The 27997-nt window shown below is 42.8% G+C and overlaps 2 protein-coding genes across 2 annotated transcripts; one reads left to right on the top strand and one right to left on the bottom strand.

Annotated features, from left to right (window-relative positions):
• Nucleotides 1–14: 14 nt before the first annotated feature.
• Nucleotides 15–3067, bottom strand: ATP5MK (ATP synthase membrane subunit k). The gene is made up of 4 exons (XM_048060400.2): nt 2934–3067; nt 1182–1279; nt 994–1089; nt 15–96 (listed from the first exon to the last, which is right to left on the bottom strand). The coding sequence occupies exons 2-3, from the start codon at nt 1266–1268 to the stop codon at nt 997–999; spliced, it is 180 nt and encodes a 59-aa protein (XP_047916357.1). The 5' UTR covers nt 1269–1279; nt 2934–3067; the 3' UTR covers nt 15–96; nt 994–996.
• On the top strand, nt 3020–27997 carry PDCD11 (programmed cell death 11). The gene is made up of 36 exons (XM_013174493.3): nt 3020–3166; nt 4256–4373; nt 4957–5088; nt 5267–5434; nt 6313–6474; nt 7122–7245; nt 7615–7796; nt 8341–8448; nt 8941–9147; nt 9469–9593; nt 10195–10255; nt 10636–10782; nt 10911–11162; nt 11456–11599; nt 12268–12468; nt 13053–13223; nt 13600–13819; nt 15163–15315; nt 16364–16479; nt 16988–17508; nt 17991–18053; nt 18531–18627; nt 19147–19236; nt 19548–19650; nt 20168–20345; nt 21098–21154; nt 21751–21873; nt 22155–22277; nt 22487–22679; nt 23092–23214; nt 23539–23685; nt 24771–25021; nt 25669–25837; nt 26106–26259; nt 26788–26953; nt 27571–27997. The coding sequence occupies exons 2-36, from the start codon at nt 4266–4268 to the stop codon at nt 27740–27742; spliced, it is 5511 nt and encodes a 1836-aa protein (XP_013029947.3). The 5' UTR covers nt 3020–3166; nt 4256–4265; the 3' UTR covers nt 27743–27997.

Genomic DNA, 27997 nt, shown 5'->3' with positions numbered 1-27997 from the left:
TTCAATAAAGCAAGTAATTGTTTATATTTTATTAGCCAGAATAGGACATCAGCTTCCATTACATTGAAACAATGAAGGTTCAGACATGCCAGCAACCTGCCAAGAGAAAAGAGGTCAGACATTAGTACCGCTGTGCAAGGCTTGCTAACTGAGCATCACCCCTTTCCCAAGCCCAAACACTTTTAGATAAGAGCAGGCAAATTTCAACACATACAGGAAGAAATGGCTGATGCCCCTTTTACATACAGCAGTGAGAATAACCAGAAGCTTATTGTTTTCTACCCCTTTTGCAGACTATGAGGACAACACATTGATTTTTTTTCCCAAATGCCATTTCAGTGGATAAGTATTAGAAAGTAGACTACAGACTTTTGAAACGCTTGTATGTTGCTATATAAGAAGCAGCTCAATCACTTTCATATGGTCCTTGCCCAATCAGGTATGCAAGGTATATATAGTTTCATTGTATAGTGCTCCTTTACTCTGTTCAAAGAAAGGTTTTAACAGAATGCATTTGTCTCTTCCTGGAATTCTCTAATACAAATAAGTCTTTAAGTATTACTTTATTATTTCAATATCCAACAAAGCATCAGTTATCCCCATTTTTACCATAAAAGTATAAATCTGAGGCACCTACTACTTGCAGGCGAAGCCTGATACACCTAGATGCGACATCTGTCCATTCCTCCTTCCTTGCTCACCCTTCCTCCCTGCATGAGGTCCCTAACCCTGTTTGCCACATTAGAAGAACAGAAAGAATACTGGTAACCCTTAATTTCTGTATACCCCTATAACAACCTACTTCGTTCAGAATGCCCCAAAATAAAATGATTCTATAGTTTAGTTGAGGTTTAAAACTGTAAATACAAAAGTTCACATGCCCGTGTTTCTCCCTCTAATTATGTTTTGTTACTAGCAACTTCTCCTTTGTCAGTCTTTCTTCCTGGGCTGGCATTGAATCATTTTGGCTCTGGAAGAACATCTGCCACTTACCATTTACTTATCTGCCACAGCAGGAGTCTTCTTTTTAGATCTAAGCTTGAAATATAAGATGAGCATCGCAATGCCTGTGTATGTTGCTATAACATACTGAAAAACATAACAGTTAAGGTTACTTTCAATCTAAAACTCAGAAAACACCATTAGACTAGCCTACAAGAGTTAATTTATGTAATACGTACATTCCTCCTGCCCACCATGGTATAGGAATTGAAGTACTTCTGAAATCCAGTGAACTGGTGTTGAGATCCCGAGTCATGGCCAGCCATGGTTGCTCGTCCTAACAAGCGATACAGGAAAGTTAGCAAGTTTTACGGTTAGTTGGACAGGATCAATAGAAAAATCAAACAGATCTCTACACTGTGCTTAACACTTCCATTGGCAGCTACTGAATCTGCTTTCAATGTGCTTTTCAAACACACTGGATATACAAAAGGAGCAGGCACATACTGAACACTGTACCTTAAAGTATAATGCAGGTGGCACAAAAGCAGACAAGGAAATGCAGGGCTCTGAATGGGAGAACATTTCAGATTTTCAGAGTTCATTCATATCCAAAAACTTGGTGACGTGATTCACACTAGACCACTACTCCATTTCGTGATTCAAAATGCAGTGTTGCAACTTTCATGCTACATTAGAGTACAAGTGTTTCAACAATAAAACTTGCCCTAATCCCAGCTGCACATTTCTATTGTGTCTTACTTGCCTCCTCAAGTATTCATAGATCTGGCTAAAAAATACATATATTTTTCTACTTAGCTTTCTGCTGTATCTGCAAGCCAATTGAGCCAACTACAAAACCTCGGAAGTACTTTCACAGATACAACAAAACCACTAAGTACGTGAGGGCATGCCTTTGCATTTTGTCTGCATCCAGATGAAAGTTTCAGACCTACTTTAAGACGTCAATCAACGCACAAGCCTGGCATGCATATAGTAGCATACTTGCAGAATCAGTGAATGGTTGAGGCTGGCACCTCTGGAGATGACAAAACCCAACCCCAACCTGCTCAAAGGGTCAGCTACAGCAGGTCACTCGTGAACTTGCCCAGTTAGGTTTTGAGCATCTCCAGAGACAGAGCCTCCACAAATACCCTGGGGAATCTGTTCCAGCATTTGATCACCCTTATGACAAAAAGAAAATCTTTTTAATGTTTGGAGTGTTTTTTTTTTAAAGGGTATGCTTTTGGTATGTTTAAGGAAGATTTATATTTAGGACAAATGTTTATTGTTTACTTAATAACTCTGCTCAAAGGAAGCACACGTGCCACACGGTTACCTGCCAGACTATGCAGAGATGCTGTAGCCACCAGTACCGCAGTAAAAGAGGGATACAAGAAATTGCTGCAGCTGGCTCTATGTTCATTAACACACTCCTTATGCCAACCTGATCCAGCATCCCCGGGGCATAATCAGGTATGCTTGCCTGCAGCTCGGTTAATTATGCAACAGCAAAGAAAACTCAAAGAAACGGCCCCTTTGTCTCCAAATATTTGCAGTGGATGACTCGGAAAGCCAAAGCCATCTATTTTTTAAGCTAGACCGACGCCGAAGCCTGCAAAAACCACCGTGCCCTTCCGAGGGCGGCTCAGAGCGCGGCCACCACACAGCTCGGCCTTTCGGAAGAACCCGGTGCCCTTGACGGGGGCGGCCCGGCCCCCACAGGCCCCTCACGGTGCCGGCCCCGCTTGGCAGCCTCAAAGGACCGCGGCCCCGGCGTGGCAGAAGCCCACCCGCCCCGGTGCGTGGCCGACCGGGGGAAGACAACACCACGGCGGCCGAAGGTCGCGGGCACCTCATGGGCGAGCCGCGGCTCGGCACCTCAACCAGCCGCTCTCCCTCTTAGTATCGCAGGCCCACAGAAGGAGGCGCCGACCCCCGCCCGCCGACCCCACCGAGCCTCCCTCCTCCCCCAGCGGCCGCCCCGCTACCTCGGCCGCCGCCGCGCTCTGCCCTTCCTCAGCGCCCTCCCACAAAATGGCGGCCGCTTCCTTCCCCTTTGCCTGCTTCCGGGGCGCGGCGCCCTGCTGCACGCGTGTGGTGGGGCCGGCCATGGCGGCGGCGGCCGGTACCGGGAGGTGAGGGAGAGGTGCGGGCACCGCTCTGTGCCGCCGGCCGCGGGGGTCTGCGTCGCCTGGTGTGCGCTCTGAGTGAGCGTGCTTTGGTGAGTTGTGGTTTTATTACGCGATTTCGTGGTTAAAAGGGGTTTATGTGTCTCGCAGACCGCTGTAAGTTTGGTTAATGGGTGCTATAATGGTGATTTCTGTAAGGGTAGTGTTGGGCAAAGTAATAAAATGTGAGTCCTGACGGTAAGTAAGGTGATATTTATTGCTTGAGATGCAGTAAGGTTAAGTATGTTTATTAAATGTGTATAGAGTTATAGTTCACCCTAAAGGTGCTTAAAATTATATTAACCGCTAAGGATGGTATCCAAAAATAAAAATGCAATCCAAACTTACCACTTAAATCCAAATTTACTGCTTAAATCCAAACTTATCACTTAATTCCAAACTTTTTACATTATGACTTGTCCTGGTAATTGTATCTTGCCTGCTGAACGTGGCAAAGATCTCTTTGGGAAGCTTACATGGTTAGAGCATTTTTTCTTATTATGCTTTTAAGCATTCTTCTAAGAATGTTCTTCTGAAAATGATGCTTCTAAGTGTCTTAAACACTTGATGCTCTAGTTTTATGGAATTGGGAAGTAAGTACGAAGTGTTAGGGATGCACGTGTTTGGGTGGCTCCTTGCAATACTTCAGTGTAGTCTCTGTGGTTTCTGTCTGGTGACCAGCGACAGGCCACGAGGGACCAGCATGGAGCTGGGACAGGGCAGGGTCAGGCTGGGCGTTAGGGGAAGGCTCTGCACCCAGAGGGTGGTCGGGCACTGGGACAGGCTCCCCAGGGCAGTGGTCACGGCACCAAGCCTGGCAGAGTTCAAGAAGTGTTTGGACAACATTTGCAGACATATGGTCTGATTTTTGGGTGGTCCTGTGTGGACCCAGGAGTTGGACTCGAAGATCCTCTTGGTTCCCTTCCAACTTGGGATATTCTAGGTTTCTATGATAGTCAGATATTAAATACATTTGCACCTGAGTATTTTTTTTCTACTCACTGACTAACTCAAAAGCAGCTATCTGATTTTTTTTTTTCTTAGTCTCTGGGTAATTCACAGTTATGCCCTCTTTAGCATGCTTGTGAGGAACAAATCTAACAGCTGTATGTTTAACTTCTGTTTTGTCTTTTGTCCTATAGAAGCGCAAACATGGCATCCATAGAAGAAAACTTTCCCCGAGGGGGCATCCAGAAAAAACCCACAGAGAAAACGGGAAAAAAACCCAAACCAGCGATAGAGCAGGACAACTTGTTTGACGTATGTTGTTTCCATGTTCTTGATTAACTCTCCTCAGAGCTCAGAAAATGACTTACGATCCTTCTTATCCCTTACTTCTGTAGTAGACTAAAGAAGGGACTTCCAGAAAGAGGTAACTGCTGCATTCCTGTTGCACCTTGTATTTTAAAGGTCCTTGTTGTGTGATACTTGTTGAATGGGATGACAAAAAGTTCAGTCAAAATTATTGGTCAGAATTTAGCTTTTAAATATTCCGCGAGCATCTGATCCTGAGGTACTAAGAATCACATAATAGTTTGGATTGGAAGGGACGGTGGACATAGAGTAAGTTTGGTCTTTCTCCTTCTGTTCAATGAAGTATGGTGCAGCTCACTTTTGCCACTTCTTTCTGCTCCCAAAATTCACAGTTTTGTGAGTGGTCAGTGTCAGCCCAAAAGGAGATATTTTGGAGGACTTGCTTTTAGACATATCAGCAAGCTCATTCCTTTTTTCTCTGATCTAGTGTTTTCCTCTAACGTTATTGCTGGCAGTGGAGTTCTGCCTTACCACGATGTTCATTTTCTCTACTTTAGTTGTTTTCATCTCTGCTTATAATCTAAATTAGGTTCGCCATGAAGAACAATCCCAGAAAAGAAAAAGGAATCAGGAGGATCTAGGAAAGCGGAAAAAGTTCAAGGCAGACAGAAAAGCTGATGCTAAAGACAATACTACGAATATTGAACCACTCACAATTGAGGTTTGTGGATAAATGTTTTATTTTGTGTGTGTCTCTTCTCTTAGTCTTGTTAAAAAAGCATGTTCTCCCTCATTAAATCTGTAAAATACAACAGCAGTTCAGGACAGAAATGTGTCTACTGCACTGCTGTTCACTGACTTGCCAAGATACCCACTGTGTACTATTTTTGTTTTCCCAGCATCTTTGTGAGGGAATGCTGCTCCTTGGTTGTATAAAAGAGGTCAGTGACTTTGAGCTCGTCATCAGCTTGCCCAATGGACTTTCAGGATTTGTGCCAGTCACACAGATCAGCGATGCTTACAGCAAAATGCTGAGCAAGCAGGTGGCCCAAGGGGAACTCCTGGAGGTGAGACTTTGGGTCAGGGCTGTGATTTGTGTCTGGGAGCCAGGAATTATTAATAATACCTCAGAATCAACTGAGACCTTGCTTAGGACCTTGGTTCCTGGTGTCTCACCAGCTGACTTTAGTTTGCCTGCGATGGCTTAGTCTTGGCTAAGTAATGCATGAACTTCACAGACAGCATGTTGAAGTTGGAGAGATCTGTGCTTTTTGCTGCTGTAGCTAAATACCGACCCTTGGCTGTATGTGGTTAAGGGAGGAAGTTATCAAAGCGGTCAGAAGATGATCTGAGGATGCAAATGCCTCTCAGAGGACTTGGTGAATAGTGTGGTCCTTACAATTTCATTGTGTTTCTGCTTGCAATGCCTTGCTGCATAGTGCTAATATAGGCTGACTCTAGACCCAGCTTTTCCAAACCACCTTTGCAATTTCCTGATATTGCTGATTGCTGAAAAGAAAGAGGATGGGGTAAAATGTTACCATGTGTCTGCTGTTAGTGCTCCATAAATTTTCCAAAGTTGTGGCATGTGGGACATGCAAGGTGCTAGCCTTTCAGTGGTGATGTTTTCCTGTGCTACAGAGGGTGTTGAGGTGAGGGTCTGTGGCTTGGTCCTGAGCTACAACCTTCTGACTCCATCCTGCATAGAATTCCTTTTATAAGCAAAGCTTACCAGACTTGCTAATATGAGGGTTCATCCCTGCCTCTATATTGAGATTTTGGTGTTTGTGGTATTTCCTGCCTTTTATTGTAGTGTTGGTGGAGAGCAAGTGTTTTCCTAAGGAATTTGGTTTCTAAAGCTACTTCAGTAACAAATTCTGGCCTTCTTTTATTATGTAATATTGTTGGATTTGTATGCGTTCTTACTCTTTCGATCATCTTGCAGGACTTGCATTCTCTCTTGGACATGTATTCTCCAGGGATGCTGGTCAGATGCATTGTGACCAGTGTTGAGAAAAGTGCTGATGGACGTCGGAGTATCAAATTATCAATCAACCCCAAAAACGTCAATAAGGGTCTGAATGCTTCAGCACTAACATCAGGCATGGTAAGTGTTCTGGGTCTGCCACAGCCGCTCTGGGCTTTGGAGTTGCTTCTTGAACAGTGCTTGGGGGGGTAATGCTTCAGTTTGTCCTTGCATGGTATCAGAGCAGAACACGGAGCTGCTGCTACCAGCAGAATAGACCTGGGAGGAGAGGGCAATATTGGTTCTTGGCTACTGGCCTGAAGGGTGACACCCGTGAAATTCATTCACCTGATTCTGTTTGAATTTGGACAAATTATTTAATTACTTCTTTCTACTTAGGTTTATTTGTCATTTATGCAGAGAGTAGTATTTATCAACCTGTCTCGCAGAGGTGCTTTGTTGTTTATTTTTTGTTTCCAGCTTTATGGTTGCAGGCATGTGCCTGCAATTAGAGCACCTGCTATTTTTTATCCCGCTTTTTTTTTTAAACCAATGGTTTCATTAACTCTTTGCATGCATAGCTAGACAAGGGTACAGTTGAGACCTTGCTGCCAGATGAGCTCTCAAGTAAGAAGGAACATTGTGTTCCTTCTGCTCTCCAAAATTCTGTTTTCTGTGCTCATGTACCAAGTGAGTACACGGATGGTAAATCTCTCGCTAGTTGTGTATTCTGTGTAGACTCAGCTGTTTCTTCACATTACTGAACTGCAGTGCTTTCCTCCCAACAGCTGCTCTCTGGCTTTGTGTCTAGTGCAGAAGACCATGGCTACCTCATTGATATTGGAGTCAATGGGACTCATGCTTTTCTGCCTCGTCAGAAAGCCCAAAATTACATCAAAGCAGTCAAGAGAGGTAAGTAGTAGTACAAGAGGAGCTTCTGGGGTTAAAATGGATGTTGAGAATTCCAGGGATTAAAGCTTGTTACAGCTGTTGTGTTAGTGCACCTCGGTGAGGATCGGGTCATGGTGGAGTTTTTGAGTTGTTGAAAACAGCAGGTTTTTGGCTGGTGGGCAGCAACTATTAGGTTTCAACCTGTTTTCTGCCAGACCCTGTTTCTGCTCCAAGCCCACCGATCTTTGCTGGCAATAGACTTTGACTGAAAGGAGTTCAAAATTCTTAACAATAGAAGCAGCTCTGAAAAAACTTAGGAGAAAACTATAGGCAAAAGACGATCCCTTAGTGTTCCTGGAGGGGTTTTTACGCTGTGGCTTGTGTTTGTAGGGCCTGACTTGAAAATAGGTCAGAACCTGAACTGTGTCATTGAGGAAGTAAAGAATGAGGGAAGAATTGTCCGCTTGTCTGTTGATCGATCAGACGTTGCTGCATCCCTTGCAACAGAGCAACAGAACTGGACGCTCTGTAACTTACTGCCCGGGCTGGTGGTGAAAGCTAAAGTGCAGAAGGTAAGCTCTGTTTTTGTTGGTTTTCTCTTTAGTTTTTGAGCCTTCCTGAAGATAGGGATACAGGTAAAATGGAGATGGAGGTTTTGTACCCTGGAAAACTTTGTTTGGGCTCAATTCCATGAGAAACGCAAACACTTTTTTCAGCTAGGCACTCCCACTGGGTTCACCTAAGGTCTGATCTTTGCTCTGGTTCTAATGCTACGAGTGTAAAGGCTACAGCCTGGAGATGGCGATGAACCTTAGCGCAGAACAGATTCCATTTTATGCTTCTATGGCCTTTGCCTAGTATTCAACACTGTAGCAGTAGTCTTCAGAATAAACGTGACATTAGTGAAAAACTAAAGGATTGCTTTTACAAAGCAATGTAGAAAACAGAATTATTAGCGGTTTTCCCGTCTCTTTTGATGTGCTTGTTGTTTAGCACTTCTGGTGGCTTTTTGTGAAATGTGTGAACTGCACTCACTTTCTGAGCTACGTGAAAACCAATCAACTTATTTTTCTTTTTTCTTGACATCTTTGTGTGTAATTTCTTTCCCCTTTCTAGGTAGATCCACTGGGGATCAGACTGACCTTTCTGTCTTCCTTCACTGGCATTGTGGATTTCATGCACGTGGACCCAGATAAATCCATCAACTATTCTCCGAATCAAGTGGTAAGGAGAAAGTGAAACACAAGTAGAATTGGTATGTTGCTTACAACATCCTGCCCCAAGATGCCGCTGGGGAAGATACTGGATGTTTTTCAGTGGAATCATCTATGAAATCTTAGTGATGATAGCTGTCTTTTTTATTTGAATTACCATCACGGCTACTTTAGAGCTCTAAAAGGAAAGCCATTCCTCGGGTAATGGAAGATTTGTTTGGGAAGCATGAGAGAGTTGTGGATGATGGCAAAGGACTTGTGCAGTTGTGTTTACCTCATTGCATTGATACCAAACTAGCCCATAAACAACAGATGGAAGCAAAAAACCCTTGGATTGGATCTGTAAGCTATAATAACTGAGATGATTGTTTTGGTAGCAATATGGGAAAGTGCTCGTGTGAGCAGAGTTTAGGCATCAAGCAGGTCTAAAAAAACATGAATTGTGTGACATTCTGCTCTTTTGTATGTAAACTGGTATTTAACAAACATTACTTTCTCCTAGGTGAAAGCCTGTATCCTCTCTGTTCACCCCACCTCCAAGGTGGTGCGGCTTACTCTGCGGCAGGCATTCCTCAACCCTGGAGGATCCCCAAACCAACTCTCCAATGATCGCATAGGGGCGGTGGTGGAGGAGTCAACAGTGAAGGCTTTCTACAAGCAGTTTGGTGCCATCTTTGAGCTTGATGATGGCACTCATGCATTTGCACGGGTAAGTACCAGGGCAGGGAGCGAACACCTGAATAGATACCAAGCAGCCTCTTGGGGAAGAAAACTAGGACAAGGTTTTACCTCCTACTCTTACGTTCTTTGTGAGACAAAAACAACAAAATACGTGAGATGTTGACTAAATCCAGCCTCTCCTGTTTGGGTTGGAATGTAGCTGAGTTGTTCAAGGACTGTTGCACAAAGAGTATGTTAGAAGAATGATTTCTGTCAGCTGCTACTACTTCAATGTAAGGTCTTCCTTAAGTTTATTTATAAATGCTTCCATTTTCCAAACACTAAATTGCTATTTGCTTTTTTTTTCTAGTTGAAACATCTGTCAAAAAACAGAAAATCCTTTAAACCTGCAGCCTTTAAGGCAGGATGTAAACATAAAAGTCGTATCATTGACTACAGCCTGATGGACGAGATGTGTATTTTATCTCTGAAGTAGTAAGTGCCATAGACTCTTCTAAGAAATTGATCGAAGAATTAGAAGGGTTTGGTCAGTGTGGAAGATACTACATTGCTTTGCTGAACTGGAACTTGCCGTTTGTTTTTTTTTGGCCTCTATCTATGTTGTCTCATGTCAGGTTGTCAAGGTATCTCATGTATCCTACCCTAGCCATAGGGTCACCACCTATATGGTTGGTGGGCTGAGGCTAAAAGAATTCTACTGAGATCATGTCAGAAGATTGTGACTGAACAGGAAACTGAATCTTGTTCTTCCAAGTCCCAGTCAATTTTGCTCCTCTATCTTAGTGTTTCGATCTGTGGCTTTAAGTAGTGAAGACAGTGGGTTCCCCTTTCCTGGTGTCACGTGTGGTGGTTGTCACCTGGAATGGAACCTGGTAAACCTCCGTGAACTTTGTCCAGAGAGCTGTGCTGGGAGGTGGGTCAGCTGGAGTAAAACACAGAACTCTGCTTTTGTGAAGTGCCGAGTATGAATGGGATAATGAATATTTGGGACACGGTGTAAAGTGGATTGTTCCTCTTATCCTGGGTTCTCTTCAAGTTGACTGACTGGTTGTCTCTTACTGTGTCTCTTTCCTAGTCAAGTTATTGGAGCTCGTTTTCTGCAGTACCGGGATATTCACACAGGGGATGTGGTGCAGGTGAGCTCCTGGAGGACTGACACTGTAATGCAGTTGTAGTTAAAGAACTAATCTAGCTAATATGCATTTCTTCTGCTTTATGTGTGTATTCAACTTCTGATTCAGACTAGTGATAGGAAAGCTAGAAGGAAGACCTTTCCTTGTAGGATTTGCGGAATTAGCCTATGTTTAGGGAAGATAGGTTGTAAAATAAACTTATACAGTATGTAATGGTTAATGGGTCAGATTAATTAGGTGTAGTGGGGGTTAGACTAAGATTTCATGGAGCACTGTCAAATTTCATGATATGATGTGGTACAGTGTCTTGGCTGCTTCCTGTCTATGCACAATCTGCTTTTCTTGTGGAATGTACTGATCCTTTTCTCCCTTTTGGGTTCTAGGGCAGAGTGTTGGCTCTGAAACCTATTGGGATGCAGGTGAAAGTGACCGATGGAATTAAAGGGCTTGTGCCATCCATGCATCTTGCAGATGTGATCCTGAAGCAGCCTGAGAAGAAGTACAAGATAGGAGATGAAGTCAGGTGTCGGGTGAGAGCTGCCAGAAAGGGTCTTCAGCTGCTTTAAATTGCTATATTTCATTCTGAGGATTTAGCAGCTGTACAGATTAGACAATGGCAAATATGTTTTTTGAACCTTTTTGTCCTCTGCTCTTGTAGGTGCTAGAGTGCAATCCTGCAGAAAAGAAGCTATTCCTTACTCTAAAGAAAACTCTTATTCAATCAAAACTTCCAATCCTCTCCAATTATGAAGATGCAGAACCAGGTCTGATCACACATGGCTTTGTGGTGTGTGCAAGGGAATTTGGCTGCATTGTGAAGTTCTACAATGATGTCAAAGGTCTGGTACCGAAGAATGAGTTGAGCACAGAGCCCATATCTTGTCCTGATAAAGTCTTCCATGAAGGCCAGGTAATTAACGTATCTATGCCATGCCTTGTAAATGAATGTAAAAGAGAAATCTGCAGTTGAGTCAGCTTTAATGTGAATTTTCTCTGGAGGAGTCAACTGCATCAAGAGATATTCACCTTTCACTTCAAGGAATAGTTAGTTTCATCTGTTTAAATGGAGCATGTGAAAGGGACAGCTCTTTGAGTATTTCAGAGCTGTGTTTTTTTCTTTGTGCGTTTCCCCATCTCATTTTGTAGGTGGTAGTACACTGAGGAGGCCTATTTACACTTGTTTTACCTTTTTTTTTTTTTCAGGTTGTTAAAGTAATGGTTTTAAAATGTGAGCCCGAACAGGAAAGGCTCTTGCTGTCCTTCAAGTTATCAAGCAGGTCTGCGCCTGAGGGCAAAAGTGAACATACTCCAAAGAAGAAACAGGAAGTGAAATATCAAATAGGAGAGGTATTGATTCAATGACTGTTCTTCTTTTTGCTTCTTTCTAATTGTTTTACCAAAAAATTGGTATTGCTTTGAGCATCTCTGCTTCAAAAAAAAAGCTATTGGAGATCAGGAACTGGTTCTAAATGTACGTTTCTTATTGTGTGGCCAGATTAAAAACAAGATCTATGTTGTCAGTGGTCAGGATAAAGGAATCCTAGGACAATCTTATAGGAGGTACCAATTGATGCTTCTGCTCCAAGTTGAAGTCCTATTTCTTCTGGATGCTGCTGGTGTTCACTCCACAAGCAGCTGCTTATGCTCTCTGGAAAAAGATAACTTTAGTGAAATGTTTTGAAGTTTCCTTCTTTCCTTCCTTCTTGTTTTTGGAATGAAGAGATTCCAACACCCTGCACCCTTCAGCCTTCAAATTGAAAGTTATAACCAAGAGAATGTTTCTAGCATTTGGCTTCTCTGGGAGCTGAGGATTATTCTTATTTTACTGTCAGTGTTGGCATGCTTCTGAGGCTCAGCCCTGTTGATGTGAGATTTTCCTTATATAGCTGGGAGGCTGTGTCAGAGCCCCTGGGAGGCTGTGTCAGAGCCCCTGGAGCACAGCATTTGGTAACCTGTGCATTCTTTAAAGGCAGTTTGGGTTTTATATAATTTTATTCTTTTTTTTTTCTTTCCAGATGGTTGATGTGAAAGTCTTGAAGAAGAAAGAGAATGGGCTAGAGGTTTCTATCTTAGAAGATGAAGGCAATGTGATAGCCTCGCTTCCCACAGTGTACCTCTCTGACTTTGTTGCTAACTGCAAGCTCCTGTGGCATTGTCTTCAAGAAGGAGATGTCTTGCCCAGAGTTATGTGCCTAAGTGACAAAGGGGACCGTATTGTATCCTTTGTCATCTCAACCAGTCAAATGTGGGAGGTGGAAGAGAAGAAAGGGGTGGGGGAAGGAAGGAAGTGTGTGTGTCAGGAATCCAGAGTATCTGCAACAAACTAGTTAATGTGTTGGAGTGGAAGTGCCTGTCAAGTTATCTATGTTTCAAAGAGTCATTATAATTTGCGTGTGTTAAGTGAGGCTCAGCTGCTTAGCATTCCACTAAGTCCAACACTTGGTTGGGAAGCTCACTGATTTCACAACCATCGTCTAGGCATCAATATTGATCATATCACAACCATAGCAAAAAATTTTGCTGTCCTTATACCAAAAAGGCAGAACTGAAATATTAAGAAGTTTTCACTTCAGCTGGTGTGAAACATACCTCTTTAATGCTGAGTAGCTTAAGAAACACTGATTGCTAAATTTTAGTGTAGAGAGAGCAAGTTTGTAATTGAAATTGCAGGATTTTGGGCTCCTGTACTGCCTAGCCTTCCAAAAGTGCTGTAGCTCAATGGCTAGCAGCACCAAGAGATTTGATTGGCATCAGGCTCCTTTCGTTCATCTTTTCCGAGTTTTCCTAACTGTTTGTTCAGATCTTGTGCAGGAAATCTGCGGTGATTTCTGCTGTACAGGGGGAGCAAGTTGTGAGAAATTTCTCTGAAATCCAGCCTGGAATGCTGTTGACTGGTTACGTGAGGAATATTATGCACTTTGGAGTGTTTGTGGAGTTCCCTTTTGGTGTGACAGGACTGGCACCCAAAGTGGTAAGTCATGTATTCACTTGACTTCAGAAAACAGCATGTAGAATCAGCAGAAAAGGTTGAAACATGTTTTTTAAGCAAGGTTGGAGGGAACAGTAATGTTGGGGGTCCTGCTTTTATACGGCTTCCCCCAGTGGGATAAAAACTGCTTTTAATCTTATGTTTTAATTCGCTTCCAAAATGAAGGAAGTCTTCATTTGATCAGGGCTTTCATGTGACTTCAGTAATTCATTGTAATTGACAGCTTTCTGTTAATTTGGTTAATTTTTCTTGTGTTTTCATGAAAACCCTTCTCAACTCAAACCTCAACAGCACTGCAGGTGGCTGATGATTAGCAGCTGTGCTCAATAATCCTTACCCCTTTGTTTCCTCTGCACAGAGCATGAGTGACAAGTTTGTGACAGACACCAAGGACCACTTTGTGGTGGGACAGACCGTGATTGCGAAGGTGATGAGCATTGATGAGGAGAAGCAGCGTGTGCTCCTTAATCTGAAGGTGTCAGAGTGCAGCTCAGGCAATCCAGCTGCAGAGAGCTTTTCCCTACTGAATCAGTATTTCAAGGAGGTGAAGGAAATCAGGAACTTACTGAAAAGAAAAGGTAAAAGATTGCACGTGTTCTGCCAAAAGGGATCATATCCCAAAAACGGGTTTCCAGAGGTACAAAAAGGGAAAACTATTTTCTTTTAAATGAAAGAGAGCTCATTTCAAGCAGAGACTTGGCTTTCAAGAAGTTTATTAGAAAAAGGATATATGTGCAGTGTCTGCTACTGACAAGAAGGTTTTTTGGAACTACAGCTGGAACAAGCCAAAGCATCTGCTCATTTCACTGAAGTCTGCTAGGTTTCTGGCATTGGTTTGAGGTTGAAACTTAAAGAATTAAAAGTAAGGGGATAAATAGATGAAGTGTGGGGGAGATGCAATGGAACCAGTAGATGGGTGCCTCAAAATATCGGTGAAGTTAAAAATGAGAGAGGCTGGGGTGAGACTAAAAGATTTGTGGACCAAAGCCTTTCTGCAGGAGACCTTTTTTTTGTGTGAATATTTGTAATTACTTTATGAACTGGTCTAAAAGTTAAGAAACTGAGGCAGTAACATTTATAACTTCATCTAACGTTTTAACTGGCAGTGAAGGACCCTAGCATTTTTTTAATGTGTAATTAAGAACTGTTCCTACTATTCTTATGATATAGAAATCCACGTTTGTGCATGCTGTAATCATCAAGTTGTTTTTATTACTTATATTGGTGCATGGGATGTCTGATTTTTCACGGAGGGGTTTTTTAAACTGCTCTGAGTCTTAGCTAGGATCTGCTCAACTGGAAGCTATAGTGGTGCCTCAACTAGCTTCAGCACTAGGATAACTATGCTGGCACTCAAATTTTGTGATGGCCCAAACCTAGTACTCATAGGAGTTTGTGCAAATGGATTTGCCTACTTGTATTACAGGTTTGCTGAAGAAGTCCTCCAGCGAAGGTTTTTTAATAGGGCGTTTTACTGCCATTAGGAATACTGGATATCTCCCAGTTTATTTTTATCAAATTCTAACTGCCTTTTTAGGGTCTCTTTATATGCAGTAATGTTTCATGTTTTGTTTCCTGTAATTGTGAAGTGATGGATCTGTTTTGTGTTTTCTAGTATTAATCCCTCTTTGCTTTCACCTTTTACCATATCCAGTGCTGTGTGCTGCTCTTTCTAGAGATAATATTTTTCAGTTTAACAGTAATCAGGTCCTTAATGTCATAAATGTTTCTACTTAGATTAAATCATAGAACTTGCTTTTTTGTATCTTTACAGATTCAGGGGCCTAAACTGTGTTTTCCTTGATAGATGTGGATGTAAATGCTTGTTCATGCTCTCATGGGCAAATGTGAAAACTTCCTTTATAATGCTAAGAAATGGCATGGGTAAAACTAACTTGTCAGACCTCTTCCCTTTTTCCAGGAGAGTCTGGCATAGCCCGGAGCCTTTGTGAATTGATGCCTGGGAAGGAGCTGCAGCTGGTTGTGCAGGATGTGAACGAGGATGGCTCAGCACTGTTCAGTGGCAATTGTGTCAAAGGCTTGACTGTAACAGCCACTCGCTATCATTTGGGAGGTAGGGCATCTTTTCTTTGTCTACGTGCTTTGACTTTCACTCTTGTAGTGTGAAACCTCCATCATGAAATGAATTCTTCTGATGAGGAATCAACATGAGAGGACTCTGCTCGGAGTAGGGACAGGCTCAAAGAGGTAGTTTAGTTTTCTGATGTCTTGCTGATCCATTTGCATGATTTGGAATGCATTGCTTAAGCCTCTCTGTGCCTCTGTTAACCAGTCTGTAAGACAGACCTAATCCTGCCTCCTATCTCAATCATCTTCTTAGGTTTAGTTAGTGCCTTGAATTCTTTGTCTATATACATAGGCAAAGTATAGAGACAAATACTAATACAAGCCCCAGTTTACTGTCTTTTTTTACTTTCTCTAGAAGCGTGTTCTTTGGACTATTCTCTATATGAAATTACTGTTAATTTTTCTTCTAAATCAGTGTGAATTTAAAATAGGGCTGCAATTTCAGTACTTTGTGATTCAGTGATTAAAGCAGAGAAGTGGCCTATTACGCAGAACCCAACAAGTACATGCAGAGATAATGAATAAATCAAACCAATCTAAAGTGTTAAGTTCAGCAGGAGTGGTAACCCAGCATTTCTACATTCAGAAGAGTTTTTGCTTCATCAGCAGCAAATAGACTTTTTTATGCAAAAGTTGTAATCTCTTGCAAAACCTGTATTACTCTGAATTTGTGTTTAGTCAGTCTCTTGTCAGTGTTATTCAGAACTGCATGTTTTGTAAAAGCCAATTTAGTTCTTCAATAAAAGTATTGGGCTCTTTTGTCCAAATAAAAAAGACATTTTTTTCCTCCTTACCATTAATGTTCGAGGAATCTGTTCTCTTCTTAACGTAGTACAAGATATATAATAAATCTAAGTTAGCTCAAGTAACTTAGTTACAATTAGCAACTAAGCAGTCTTTTTACCACTGCAGTCCTTAGGAATTAAACCTGAACCACAGGCACCTGAACCACTTCTTATCTCTCATGTGCCACTAGCTCAGTAGCTCAAAACTCTTCACTGTCATCATGATGTAATCTTTGTTCTCATTTGTAGATAAAAGTATTGCTCCTGGTGAGAAGGCAAAGGGATTGGTTCTTCATGTGGATGCCCTCACATCCAAGGTGTATATTTCTCTTCGAGAAGAACTGTTAAAGCAAAGACCCAAGCAAGTATGTGTTCAGTTCTAAGACTTGTGTGTTTCTGTTCACGTATCAAACTCCAGGGGGGTGAATTTTGAAGGGGTAGGCTGTTCCCTCCTTTAGAGCTTTAGACCTCATTATGGACCTCTCAGTACTTAAAGTTGTCTTACAAAAAAGTTGGAGAGCCACTCTTTGCTCAATCAGATAATGATGGGACAAGGAGGAACGGTTTTAAACTAAAAGAGGGGAGATTTAGATCAGAGATTAGGAAGAAATTCTTCACTCAGAGGGTGGTGAGAAACTTGAACAGGTTGCCCAGAGAGGTTGTGGATGCCCCATCCCTGGAGGTGGTGTTCAAGACCAGGTTAGATGAGGCCTTGAGCAACCTGATCTAGTGGGTGTCATCTCTGTCTGTGGCAGGGGGGTTGGAACTAGATGTTCTTTAAAAGTCCCTTCCAACCCAAGCCATTCTATGAGGTAAAGTGAAAGGGAATCAGTGTCTCAGCAGAGGGAAGTCACTATCTCCTTTTCTGTCTAGCAACTCACAGAGAACTCCCAGCACTCTGCCATTGTGCAGCACATAGCAGAAGAGTTTGCCATCGTGTCTCTGGAAACAGGCCAACTGGCAGCTATCCCCATAGCCTCTCACTTCAATGATACCTTCCGCTTCGACTCAGAAAAACTGAAGGTGGGACAAACAATCTATGCAACCCTGAAAATGGTGAAGGTGAATGACCATGGAGTCCTGTTAGCAGTACAAGACCCAGCAAAGAAAAATGTTTTTGTAAGGGTCCGGAAAGAATCCGAGACAACATTAGAAGAGATGCTTGCTGCTGCTGTCACACACACTCTTTCTGTGGGGGATATCGTTACTGGTACTGTTAAATCCGTCAAACCAACCCATGTCACAGTTGCTATTGATGACAAGCTGACAGGTTCAATCCATGCATCCCGAATTCTGGATGAAGTGTCCATAGGCTCTTTTCCAACATACACTCTGAAAGCTGGACAGAAGGTGACTGCCCGGGTCATTGGAGGCAGAGATGTGAATACTCACAGGTGGGAATATAAGCATATGATATTGCTTTTTGGGGAATGTGAGAAGTTGCACAGTCACTTAATTCAAATGGTCTAGGCTGTTCTGTCATTCACCAGATGCTGTTGCAGCTACCATTGCTGGAGTAGTTGAGACCCTGAGGAAATCTGTTCCTATGTTGTATCCCAGGTCCATTTTTCAGTGAATTAGCTCTCTCTACCTATGTCAGTATATTTAGCATGAGTGTAGATTGCAAGAAAGATGTCTAATCTTCTACGGTTCAGTGGAAACCTCAAATGCAAGCAGAATCTGTCTCCAGACAGTAAATTTGCTGAAGTACTTTGGATACCTAAATTGCCAGTGAAATAGCGCTAGGAAGGGCTAAAACAGGAAGGCTTTGGTAGTTTTAGGGAACTTACGCTGTTTTTTGTCAGTGCAGAGGGATTATGTGTGGCGGGGGGCTGGTGAGGTAGTGATAAACTTTGATCCTTTTCCTGTTCTTTAGGTATCTGCCCATCACCCATCCACACTTCACACGGTCTATTCCGGAGCTCAGCATTCGACCAAGGTGAGTGTTGGCCTCTGAGCTGTTTGCAAATGTTTCACAGACTTTTTATCTGTGTAGCTTCTCTGCCTTGTTACTCCCATTTATGAAGGAGCTGACCATAAGTAAGGAGTTGCAGGTGTAGCAAGGCCTCATGCTCCTTTTTTTTTTTTTAACCTAAACTTGGATCTGGATACTGTTACAGATCACAGTGCTCTCCTAGCACGTGACTTCCTTTGAATGTCCTTTTGGCTTGAGGTGCTGCCAGTCTGGACCCTGGAATGTCCCCTCACATTGGCAGGATTCCCTCTTAAGCCCAGGGAAGGATTAATTCCCTGTAGAAGGATGCAGCCGGGGAGGGGATGGGGATTGGGATGCATGTCCCAAACACATTGTCACAGTAACACTGACTCATTACAGCATCCTGGGTTTCTAATTCCTGTCTGTATTGCTAGGACCAAATATTCTTATTGATGTCCTCTTTCTTTCTATTGCAAACAGTGAAATAGAAGGGAAAGCTGAAACAATGAAAGATGGCACCCTCAAGAAACCTGGACTCTATGATGTTGGACAGACAGTCACCTGTTTTGTGAAGAAGGTGAGGTCAGAGGATTCCTAAAATGTGTGCTAGGGGGAGACAGCAATTAAAGGTGACCCCACAGGCTTTAGCTTAAACATATAAACAAACTGACACTACCAGCTCTTCATTAACCATGAGAGCAGCCCATTCGAAGCATAGCCTCTTATAGGGAGAATAAAGGAAAGGCACATTTTCCATTCTTAAGAGTCTCCATCAGCTTGACCCTCTCAGATGTGCATCTGCTGGCAACAAACAGGCTTCCCACCCTGTGCTGTAACAAAATGGCTTTGAGATATTATGTATGCCACCTGTACCAAGTATGCTCACTGTCAATCCCCTCTGTGTGCTTGCCTCTGAATCACAGAACCGTTATATACACAAGAAGAGAACTGAAATCACTATTTCTGCTTGGTGTGAGAGCAAAGGCTGGAGTGATCATTTCTAGCCTTAAAAATTAGTGAGTCCACTGGGGAAGAGTTTTTTCCGCAAGGTCTTACACTGTTGTTTTTTTTTTTTGTCTGTTTTGTGTCTTTTCAGTACAACATCCTCAAAAATTGGCTGGAGGTAGAAGTCACCCCTAATATTCGGGGAAGAGTCCCTCATCTGATGCTGTCTCTGAGCACCAAGGTAAGAGGTGATTATAGGTAAACTACACGTCTTTCCATGCATGTGGCTGCAAGTAATGGCCATAGACACTTCTGACATCCATGTGAACTCAAGTCTAGTGCTCTTCCTCTAGGCATCATGCCCCTCACTGATAAGCAAATACTGTGCCTGGAGCTAGTTCAGTCCAGAATAACAGAGCCATTGTAGGAATGCTGAGCCATCTATCAAGGATATACATCTAGAAAGCATAAAGCTTCATAGGAGAGTATACCAGTCAGCATTGTGCAATGCTCCTTTTCTAGTAATAAGCTGAAGTCTGTCTTTCCTTTCAGGTCTTAAAACATCCAGAAAAGAACTTCAAAAATGGACAAGCACTGTCTGCTACAGTGACTGGAACAGGTGTCACTGAAAAAAACCTCTTCTTGTCACTCACAGGTATAGTGGAGCCCTAACAGCAGGAGCTGCCTGCATACGATGCTTTTCTTAGAGGAGAGTCTGCACTGACCTCTTCAGGGAAGCTATTGCACTCCAGAGCCAAGCTGTACCTCTTGTAGGACAGAACTAATGCCTGGGACACCCACCCAGATGTAGCAGTGTGTAAGGCAATAATAAAACCTTTAGTCTAAAGAATTGCTTACCTACTGTCTCAGACTGAAGTTTGGCTTTGAGCCTTTATGAACGTATTACTTCCTGATCTCAAACATAAGATGGAACATTTGTCAGTTAATCTGGATTTTAGAACTGTGCAATTAAGGGACCTCTTCTGTGCTATCAAGGCAAATGTTGCTGTAAACAGCACAAAGACTGTACTTTGCCAAAAGCTTCTGGGTTTGATACGTGACTAGGTAACTAAAATCAGCTTCACTGGCTCAGTATCTCTGTTGCTTTGGTTGCATGCTTTTGGGGTGTTATGAAGCCTTCTCCCTCCTTTGATTTTTTTTTTTTTTTCCAGGAATTCCGTCGCTGCAGCAGGATACCATCACTGTAGGTGTGATAACAAAGATGATTCCTCACATTGGTTTGACCATCACACTGCCAGGTGGGAAGACTGGCAAAGTCAGTATTTTTCACCTGAGTGATAAGTACACAGAGAATCCTCTGAGTGACTTCAAAATTGGCAAGGTTGTCAGGTCAGTAACTTTCTTGTTGTTTCTTCAAGTAGCAGGACTTAAAAAGAGATCCCTCTCTGGTGGCAGTCTTTTCACTGATGTCAGACCTGTAAGGTTCAGCCTGTGGCTACGGAGTAACACTGACTTTTTGGGTCAAATGTATTTCAATCTAAGCTTTTTTTATTGGAAGAAACTGAGGTTTACGAATGTTAGTGCATACTGTTGTTTTGCCTCTGTAGAAGAGAAGGCTGTAACCTTTTTAAGTGTTTTGGCTGAAACAGCCTTGTACTTTCCATGTATGAATGCCTATTTTGGCTGCCTTCTTGGGCTGCCTTTTGAGAGAAAATGCTCTCTTAGCTAAGGTGCTGTTGGGACTGAGAGAGGTCAGTTATCCCAGCTCCGCTGTGGTTCTATTTGGCAAGTCAGTTGTCTTTACATTTGTAATGTACAAGTAATTGCATTTCCCTACTACACAGACTTGTTGGGAATGCTGGAGGGCACGACAGACCAAGTGGTTCAGTTGTAGCAATCTCCAGTTCTTTTGTACTGGTAATAGAGGTACAGCAAGTAGACTTGTTCCAAAAAGCCCTTCACCTGGTGTCACGAACCTTTCTGTCAAGCTTCTTTGTGTTAGACAATGAGTAATCTAAGGGACAGAGTGGATTGTTTCCTCTAGAGCTTTGTTCTGCTGGTGAGAATATCTGTTTCCCACCTGTGGCTTTATTCAATAGGTATAAAAACTTTCTGTTTAATCCCCTTACTCCATTATGCAGGTGTTACATCCTCGCCAACGAGAATGGCAAAATCCAGTTATCTCTTCGGCAATCCAGGTAGGTGTCTTCCCTCCAGACTGTCCATTTCCTGTCAGCAATGAAAAAGATTGTCCAACCGCTACTGGCTTTCACTGTTCATTGTAAAGTGTTCAAAAGACAAGGACTAAATTTTATTTTATTTTTATCATTAAATGATAAGACTTGTTCCTGCAGGAATGATTTTTCTAGTGCATCGACAAGTCTTGAAAGCCTGACACTTAATGTAGAGCTGATCAAGAGTTTTCAGATAACGTTTTTGTTTGGCATCACTTCTCAACTTGATCTGACAACTTTTTTTTTTTTTTGTGGTTGTTTGTGAAGAAAGGAAAAGTTCCTGCACTGAGTTTGCAATTCAAACACTTTATTTTCAGTGTTCAGCTAAATTTGGACCATTTTGAGTAAAGAGCAGACTGTCTTAAATGTCCTTTTAAAACAGCCTCTTGTATTGTCTTCTCTGTACAACAAAAATACATAAACACTGTTGGAATGAAGTATCTTAGAAACAAATGGGGGCTGTTGTTAATACTGATTTTCTTTTTTTTAAATATCCAGAGCAGAATATTGTATCCCTAGATGAATGAATGCTTTACTTTCTAACCTCTCTTTTCCTTTAGGCTAAACCCAAGGAACAGCAGCAAAGTGGAGGATGCTGAAATAACATCTATAAAGGATGTTAAAAAAGGCCAGCTAGTAAGAGGCTATGTCAAATCAGTCACTCCATCAGGTGTATTCTTTGGGTGAGTAACAAAAAATTGATCCCTGGGAAATAAGGGATCTTGGCAAACTTTGGATATAGAATTCTGGGATCTTGTTTAGGGGAGTGTCTGGTGTAGTTCTGTGTTGCAAAATGGATTTCATCCTGGGAATCAAAATGTCATTGCTTCTTTCTTGAGCCTGTGAAACTAAAGTATGGAAAACTTGTGTGTCTGTAGAACTGATGGTGCCACAGATACAGTCATTGTGATTTTTTTCTCTTCCCCTGCTATGGACTACTGTTTTTTTTTTTTCCTCTTCTCAGCTTGTCTGCATCTCTTCAGGGCCGAATCCTGTTCCAGAATGTTTCCGCTTACTATGTACAGAAACACTCCTTATATGAGAAATACCTGCCTGAAGGGAAGTTTCTCACTGCCAAGGTCCTTGGGTAAGTCCAAGGTTCTTGAAAAGGGGCAACCAGTTAGTAGAAGGGAGATGAGGGGGGAGGTGGGGTTGGAAAGAGGGATGATAAATGGTTAAGAGGACTTTCGGAACAAGTTTGGGTACTTGGAGTCATTGTAAAGACTCTTTATTTGTCTATTTACTTATTTATTTTGGTTCTCTTTTTTTCCCACTGCTCCTGGCAATGAACTAAAGTGTAAATAAAAAAGAAAATCATGTTGAGCTGTCTCTCCTGCCTGAAGACACTGGGATGCCAAGTGTCTTGCCCGAATCCCTAGGCTTACCACGCTATAGTGCAGAGGAAGAGAAAAGAGAAGATGACAAGGAAAAGAGAGAAGAGCTTAAACGGAAGACAAAACAGAGGAGAGGGAGCTCTGAAATTGAGCAGGTATGGAAGTGATTGCTCAGGACTTGCTAGAGGTTGTGATTGGTCTAAATAATGTAAAGTGACTGGAACTAGCCCCTGGGATCAGGCAGGGGAATTCAAATAGGGAAAAAAAAAGATTAAATTACATTGGAGATCATCAGGTTCAGAAACTGACCCTTTTGGGTTGGAATTAACTGAATAAGCAGCCTGACTGTGTTGCCTGTGTGACCTGTCCTGTTGGTCTTGCCAGCATATGTAGCTAAGTGTGAGTTTATTCTGTTGTCTCCATTGTATGAGAGCATAGTGGGGGGTGCCGTGCCCTCTCTCTGCTTTCAGCCTTATTACTGTGCATTCAGAATTGTTTTAAAGACTTATCCTCCACTCCACTTTTAAAGACTGCCCTCCACTCTGGACTCATTTCCTCTTGTTGCAGGAGGCAAAGCGAAAAAAAAGGAAGGTCTGTCCAACAGATGAAAATGACAGTGGAATTGAGGTATATTACCGGGAAGAGGAGGATGGTGACCAGGAGGAAGAGGCAGCTGAAAATAAATCTAAGGTGAGAAGCTTGGGGGAGAGCACGAGTTGGACATAACTTCACAGTCCTACTGAGATGTATCAGTTCTGACTGGGATGATAATAAGCATCATTGTCCCAGATAGGAGTGATGCAGACTGGTGTGTGTCAGCTGTGAATGGTGCAAGGTGGATTGGGTTTGAGTACAGCAAAGGTGACCGGAGTTGATGTTTTTCTGATGGGCTGTTTGCAAGCATAAGTCAGTAGTGCTGGCTGAAGAGAAGCCTCAAGCAAACAGCATCTGTGGCTGGTCTCTTTTTTTTTTTTTTTTAAAAACAGTCAGATTAAAAACCTTTCCTCCAAGCAGATAAGGAAACGCAGTGAAGCTCCCAGGCTGCAGGTTTCCACAGGCTTCACCTGGGATGAGGACATGAAAGCAGTGGATATGGCTGTACTGAATCAGAAGGAAGAAAGCTCAGAGAGCGAGGAGGAGGAGGAGAATCTACAGTCTAAGGTGCCGTGTACTAGTACTACTGCCTGCATAGAAGTCGCCACATGGTGGCCATAATGTGTTGTCTTGATATTTGCATGTCTGTCTGCCCCATAGTAAAGCCTCTTAACCCAAGGGACTGTCTCTGACAGCTAATACAGAACTTCCTTAACTACTCTGACCATGGGGTTTAGCAGCAGATAATCTCTGAAGCCGAAGAGAAAAGGCCCTATTTTAGTATGGCTGCATGAAAATAGGGTTTCTTGTGTTGGCATACCACAAAATAAAAATAAATATGTGGGGTCAAACACTTCCACGAAATTAAAATATTTGTATTTGATTTAATCTGTTTTTTACTTTTCTGAATATGTTCTAAATTTAAAGGAAAGCATGGAGATGGAAAACATTTTCAAATTACAGCTTCCCTAGAAAAAGCATCAAAAAATATTCTTCTATACTGTGATTTTTAACTTTTTTTTTTTTTAGAATTGTCCTAGTGTGAGCAATCCAGCAAAACTGGAAATGAGCTCGTGAAATGCTCTAATGTTTGCTTTTCAGGATTTCTCCTCTCCCTCAAAACTCAACTCTATAGAGGCTGTGTATGGCCAATACTTTGCTCAAGGGATAGCTGCCTTGTGCAGAGAACTCTACCATTGTCTGCTCTCAGTTTAGACATCAGACACCCTAGTGATCCAGCAACATACCCTAGTCTTGCACAGTTTCTCCCTATGTATTGTGGTTCTCTAGAGTAGAAGGGGGTGGTGAACACTGGCCTAAAGGGTTGAGATGGAAAAATAAAAGCGGGGGTGGGTGTGAAGTGTGAATACTGCAGTTGGGATGCAAGACTAATGAAGTACTTTCGACCCTCAGTGTATTTCATTAATGAAACCAGATTTCCTGTAGTGCTCTTCCTTTTGGAGGTATGAACTGTACATGTGCAGAGGGGAGAGGGTGTCATTTTCCTCCTCCCTGAAACAATTGACCCCCTCTCTTTGTGTGAAAGCTGCCTAGCCTTAGACGTACTGGGGTCTGACTGTGCTTTAGCTGGCTCTGCCTATTCTCACATGAAGTGTCTGCTCTTCCCCAATCCTCCGTTTTTGCTCTTTTAGCCGAAGAAACAAACAAAGAAGGAGAAGGAGCTGGAGAAGCAGAAGAAGGAGAAGGAGCTTTGCAAATTAGAGGCAGCTCTGATGGATCCTAGTCGTCAGCCCCAGTCAGCAGATGATTTTGACCGCCTGGTGCTGAGCAGTCCCGACAGCTCCATCCTATGGCTGCAGTACATGGCTTTCCACCTCCAGGCTACTGAGATTGAGAAGGCCAGAGCTGTGGCAGAGAGAGCGCTTAAAACAATTTGCTTCAGGTAAGAACGGGGCTCTGCCTTTCTTTGCCCCACAGAATAATGGTGGGTTCGTGGTGATGGGACAAGAGTCTTGGTAGCACCATTGGTGTGTGTGCATGTGAAGTGGAAAAGTCTGTTTCAGTGAGCTCAAAAAGATTAAATGGTGGCAATTGTGAGCTGGCCCTTTGAAGGTCTGGCTTGAGTCACCACACTTGGCCTGCAGCTGGCTTGCTGCAGCTTGTGGGCACAGTAACTCCCCAGGGTATCACTGAGCACACGGGCTTACCTCTGAGCAGTTGGAAGGGTTTGGAAGAGCAAAGTGCTGTCAGTAATGTCCTTAAATGAAGACATGAAATAAACTGTGAAGCTCTCATTGCCCTTTTCGTAGGGCTACACCCTTGGGTATTAAAGCATCTCCACAGCATGATTAAGTATATTGTGCTTTCTTGAATCATCGTTGTGGTTTTTAATTACAAACAACAGTGATCAAAAGTTCTAGTGTCAAACAACTGCTGTGCTCTATTCCAGGAGTGCTGTTTCAGTGAAGGGGTATGCTCCCCTCCCTTGTCTCAGTAACAGGGTACAAGTCAGCGAGTCTTTAGGTGGTTTTCAAAAAGCTGATGACGGCTGGTAAAAGCCTAAATGTTCTTGTTTATGTCTACTTCAAGGGAAGAACAAGAGAAGCTGAATGTCTGGGTTGCTCTGCTGAACTTGGAGAACATGTACGGTACTGAGGAGACGCTGATGAAGGTCTTTGAGAGAGCTGTTCAATACAATGAGCCCCTGAAAGTCTTCCAGCATTTGTGTGACATCTATGCCAGTTCTGAGAAGTACAAGGTAAGATAGTGCAAGCAGGTCTCAGGCAAGCATCCCATTCAGTCATGCCAGTAAGCCACCAATCCTGGCTGTGTAAGCTTCCAGCTGCCAGGCATTAGGCCTATCCTGTACCTAACAGGGATTAACAGTTATGATTGATGGCAGAAAAGGAACTACTGGTACTTGCCTCTCACAGATGTTCAGAGATGCCTGGGTTAGGAGCAAGAGTTTTAGAGCTGCAGAGCTTTATTATGAATCTGTGTGATCTAATCCAACTTTGCCCTTCCAGCAAGCAGAAGAATTGTACCACACGATGCTGAGGCGTTTCCGTCAGGAGAAATCAGTGTGGCTGAAATATGCCTCTTTCCTCCTGAAGCAAGGCCAGACTGAGGCTACACACAGGCTTTTGGAGCGTGCTCTCAAGGCTCTACCCACTAAAGAACGTAAGCACTCTTCCATATCCATGATTTGGACTATGCATTGATGGGTCTCCAGTATTTTTGCAATTTTGCTGTGGAATATTTGCAATACTGCTTTGCAATATCTCTGTGATACTCTGATAAGTGAAAACTGCAGACAGTGGGTGCTGAATGTGGTGCTCTTGACTGTAAGGGGAAGGGAAATGTCAGCCTTGATATCAATGCTAAACACTCCTGTAAAAGTACTTGCTGTGATGAACAAAAGCAAAGCAACCAAAGCCAAGAGGACTTTTGAGTCTTTCAGACATGAAGATTAATTTTGAATGTACGTATAAACTTCTGTCATCCATGGAGAGCTGAAATGGGAAGTGAACTGTGACCCTCCTTTCCTCCACTGTGATCTTCCACCTTGGACTTTACAAGTCTTTTGTCTCTGGGTAGCGATTGGTGCTGTCTCTGTGCTTGCCTGTTCTGTGAAAATATAATTCATTTGTGCCTGTTCATAGGGAAGAGGGCTGCTCTGATCCTCTAACATGTCATTACTTGTTCCAGATGTGGATGTTATTTCAAGGTTTGCACAGCTGGAGTTCCGTTTTGGGGACACGGAACACGCCAAAGCCCTCTTTGATAGCACCCTCAACAGCTACCCCAAGCGGACAGACATCTGGTCTATCTACATGGACATCATGATCAAACATGGCAGCCAGAAGGAAGTGCGGTGAGTTGTGCTACAGCAGGCTGGGAAGGGGCAAAGTATGGTGTTTGGAGTAATATCTGAAAAGAGCAGAAGTGCTTTGCAGCATGATGATGTTGAGAGCCTCCCAGAGCAAAGGTGGATTTGTATCACCTAGAGAAAGAAAACTGGGGCGTGTGGAAAGGCTTGCCTTCCCCAGGACTGGGGAGACTGCAAGGAGATCTACGAGGCAGAGGAGGATTGATTTGTAAGGAGTGCATGACAAAAACTGGAGGACTTGCACTGAGGTTCAGCCCTTCCATATCTTGTAACATAAAACTGAGGAGAATGGTCACGTTTTGACAAGAGTTGACAGAAGGAAGTTCAATTTCCCACACTACAGATCTAGCTGTGGCCACTACAAATGTAGAGTCAAATACAGTGACTGGATCATAGCTTAAGCTGACTAGCGACATTAGAGTTCTGCAAGCAAATAGAAGGCTTCTACCTTCAGGTTTTCACCAGTTCTCATAAATTTCTTTCTTCAAGCAGCCAATTGAATGTCTCCCCTGAGTATCTGCACTTCGTTCAAATGCAGGTACAGGGCTTGTGTTGAGTGCTGTCACCAACATAGTGATCTGAATCACTTTGATTTCTTGCAGGGACATCTTCGAGAGGGTCATACACCTGAACTTGGCACCAAAGAAGATGAAATTCTTCTTTAAGCGCTACCTGGATTATGAGAAGAAATATGGTACAGAAGAAACTGTCTTGGCTGTTAAAACAGCTGCGCTAGAGTATGTAGAGGCAAAGAGTTCCCTCGCTGACACCTAAATACAGTACAAGTAAAAGCAGAGAGACTCGGCTCTCCATGCAAAGTGGGAACTGAGAGGCATGGAGTTCCATTGTGGGTGTCCATGGACAGTGGATTTCTGGAGGGTATTGGTCTATGACCAAACCAAACTGAAAGATCAAACAATCTAAGGAAAAGATCTGATAAATGTTTGCAGCTTTGTCTGGATGTTACAAATCCTTCTCTGTTGATGACTTTGAAGACAGTTTTTTAAGTAGAGACTGTTTTATAATCAA

This window comes from Anser cygnoides, chromosome 7 (assembly GCF_040182565.1).
Source record: "Anser cygnoides isolate HZ-2024a breed goose chromosome 7, Taihu_goose_T2T_genome, whole genome shotgun sequence".
Taxonomy (NCBI): Eukaryota; Metazoa; Chordata; class Aves; order Anseriformes; family Anatidae; genus Anser; species Anser cygnoides.
Note: the sequence above shows the minus strand (reverse complement) of the source record. Positions and strands in the feature narration are given on the sequence as shown.

Bases quoted from the DNA above. Each gene is read 5' to 3' on its own strand.
- ATP5MK (XM_048060400.2), bottom strand. From the start codon at position 1,268: ATGGCTGGCCATGACTCGGGATCTCAACACCAGTTCACTGGATTTCAG. The intron at 1,090-1,181 runs GTACGTATTACA...TATGTTTTTCAG, and splicing joins CCATGGTGGGCAGGAGGAAT to TATGTTATAGCAACATACAC.
- PDCD11 (XM_013174493.3), top strand. From the start codon at position 4,266: ATGGCATCCATAGAAGAAAACTTTCCCCGAGGGGGCATCCAGAAAAAA. The intron at 11,163-11,455 runs GTAATTAACGTA...TTTTTTTTTCAG, and splicing joins AAGTCTTCCATGAAGGCCAG to GTTGTTAAAGTAATGGTTTT. The intron at 25,022-25,668 runs GTAAGAACGGGG...GTCTACTTCAAG, and splicing joins CTTAAAACAATTTGCTTCAG to GGAAGAACAAGAGAAGCTGA.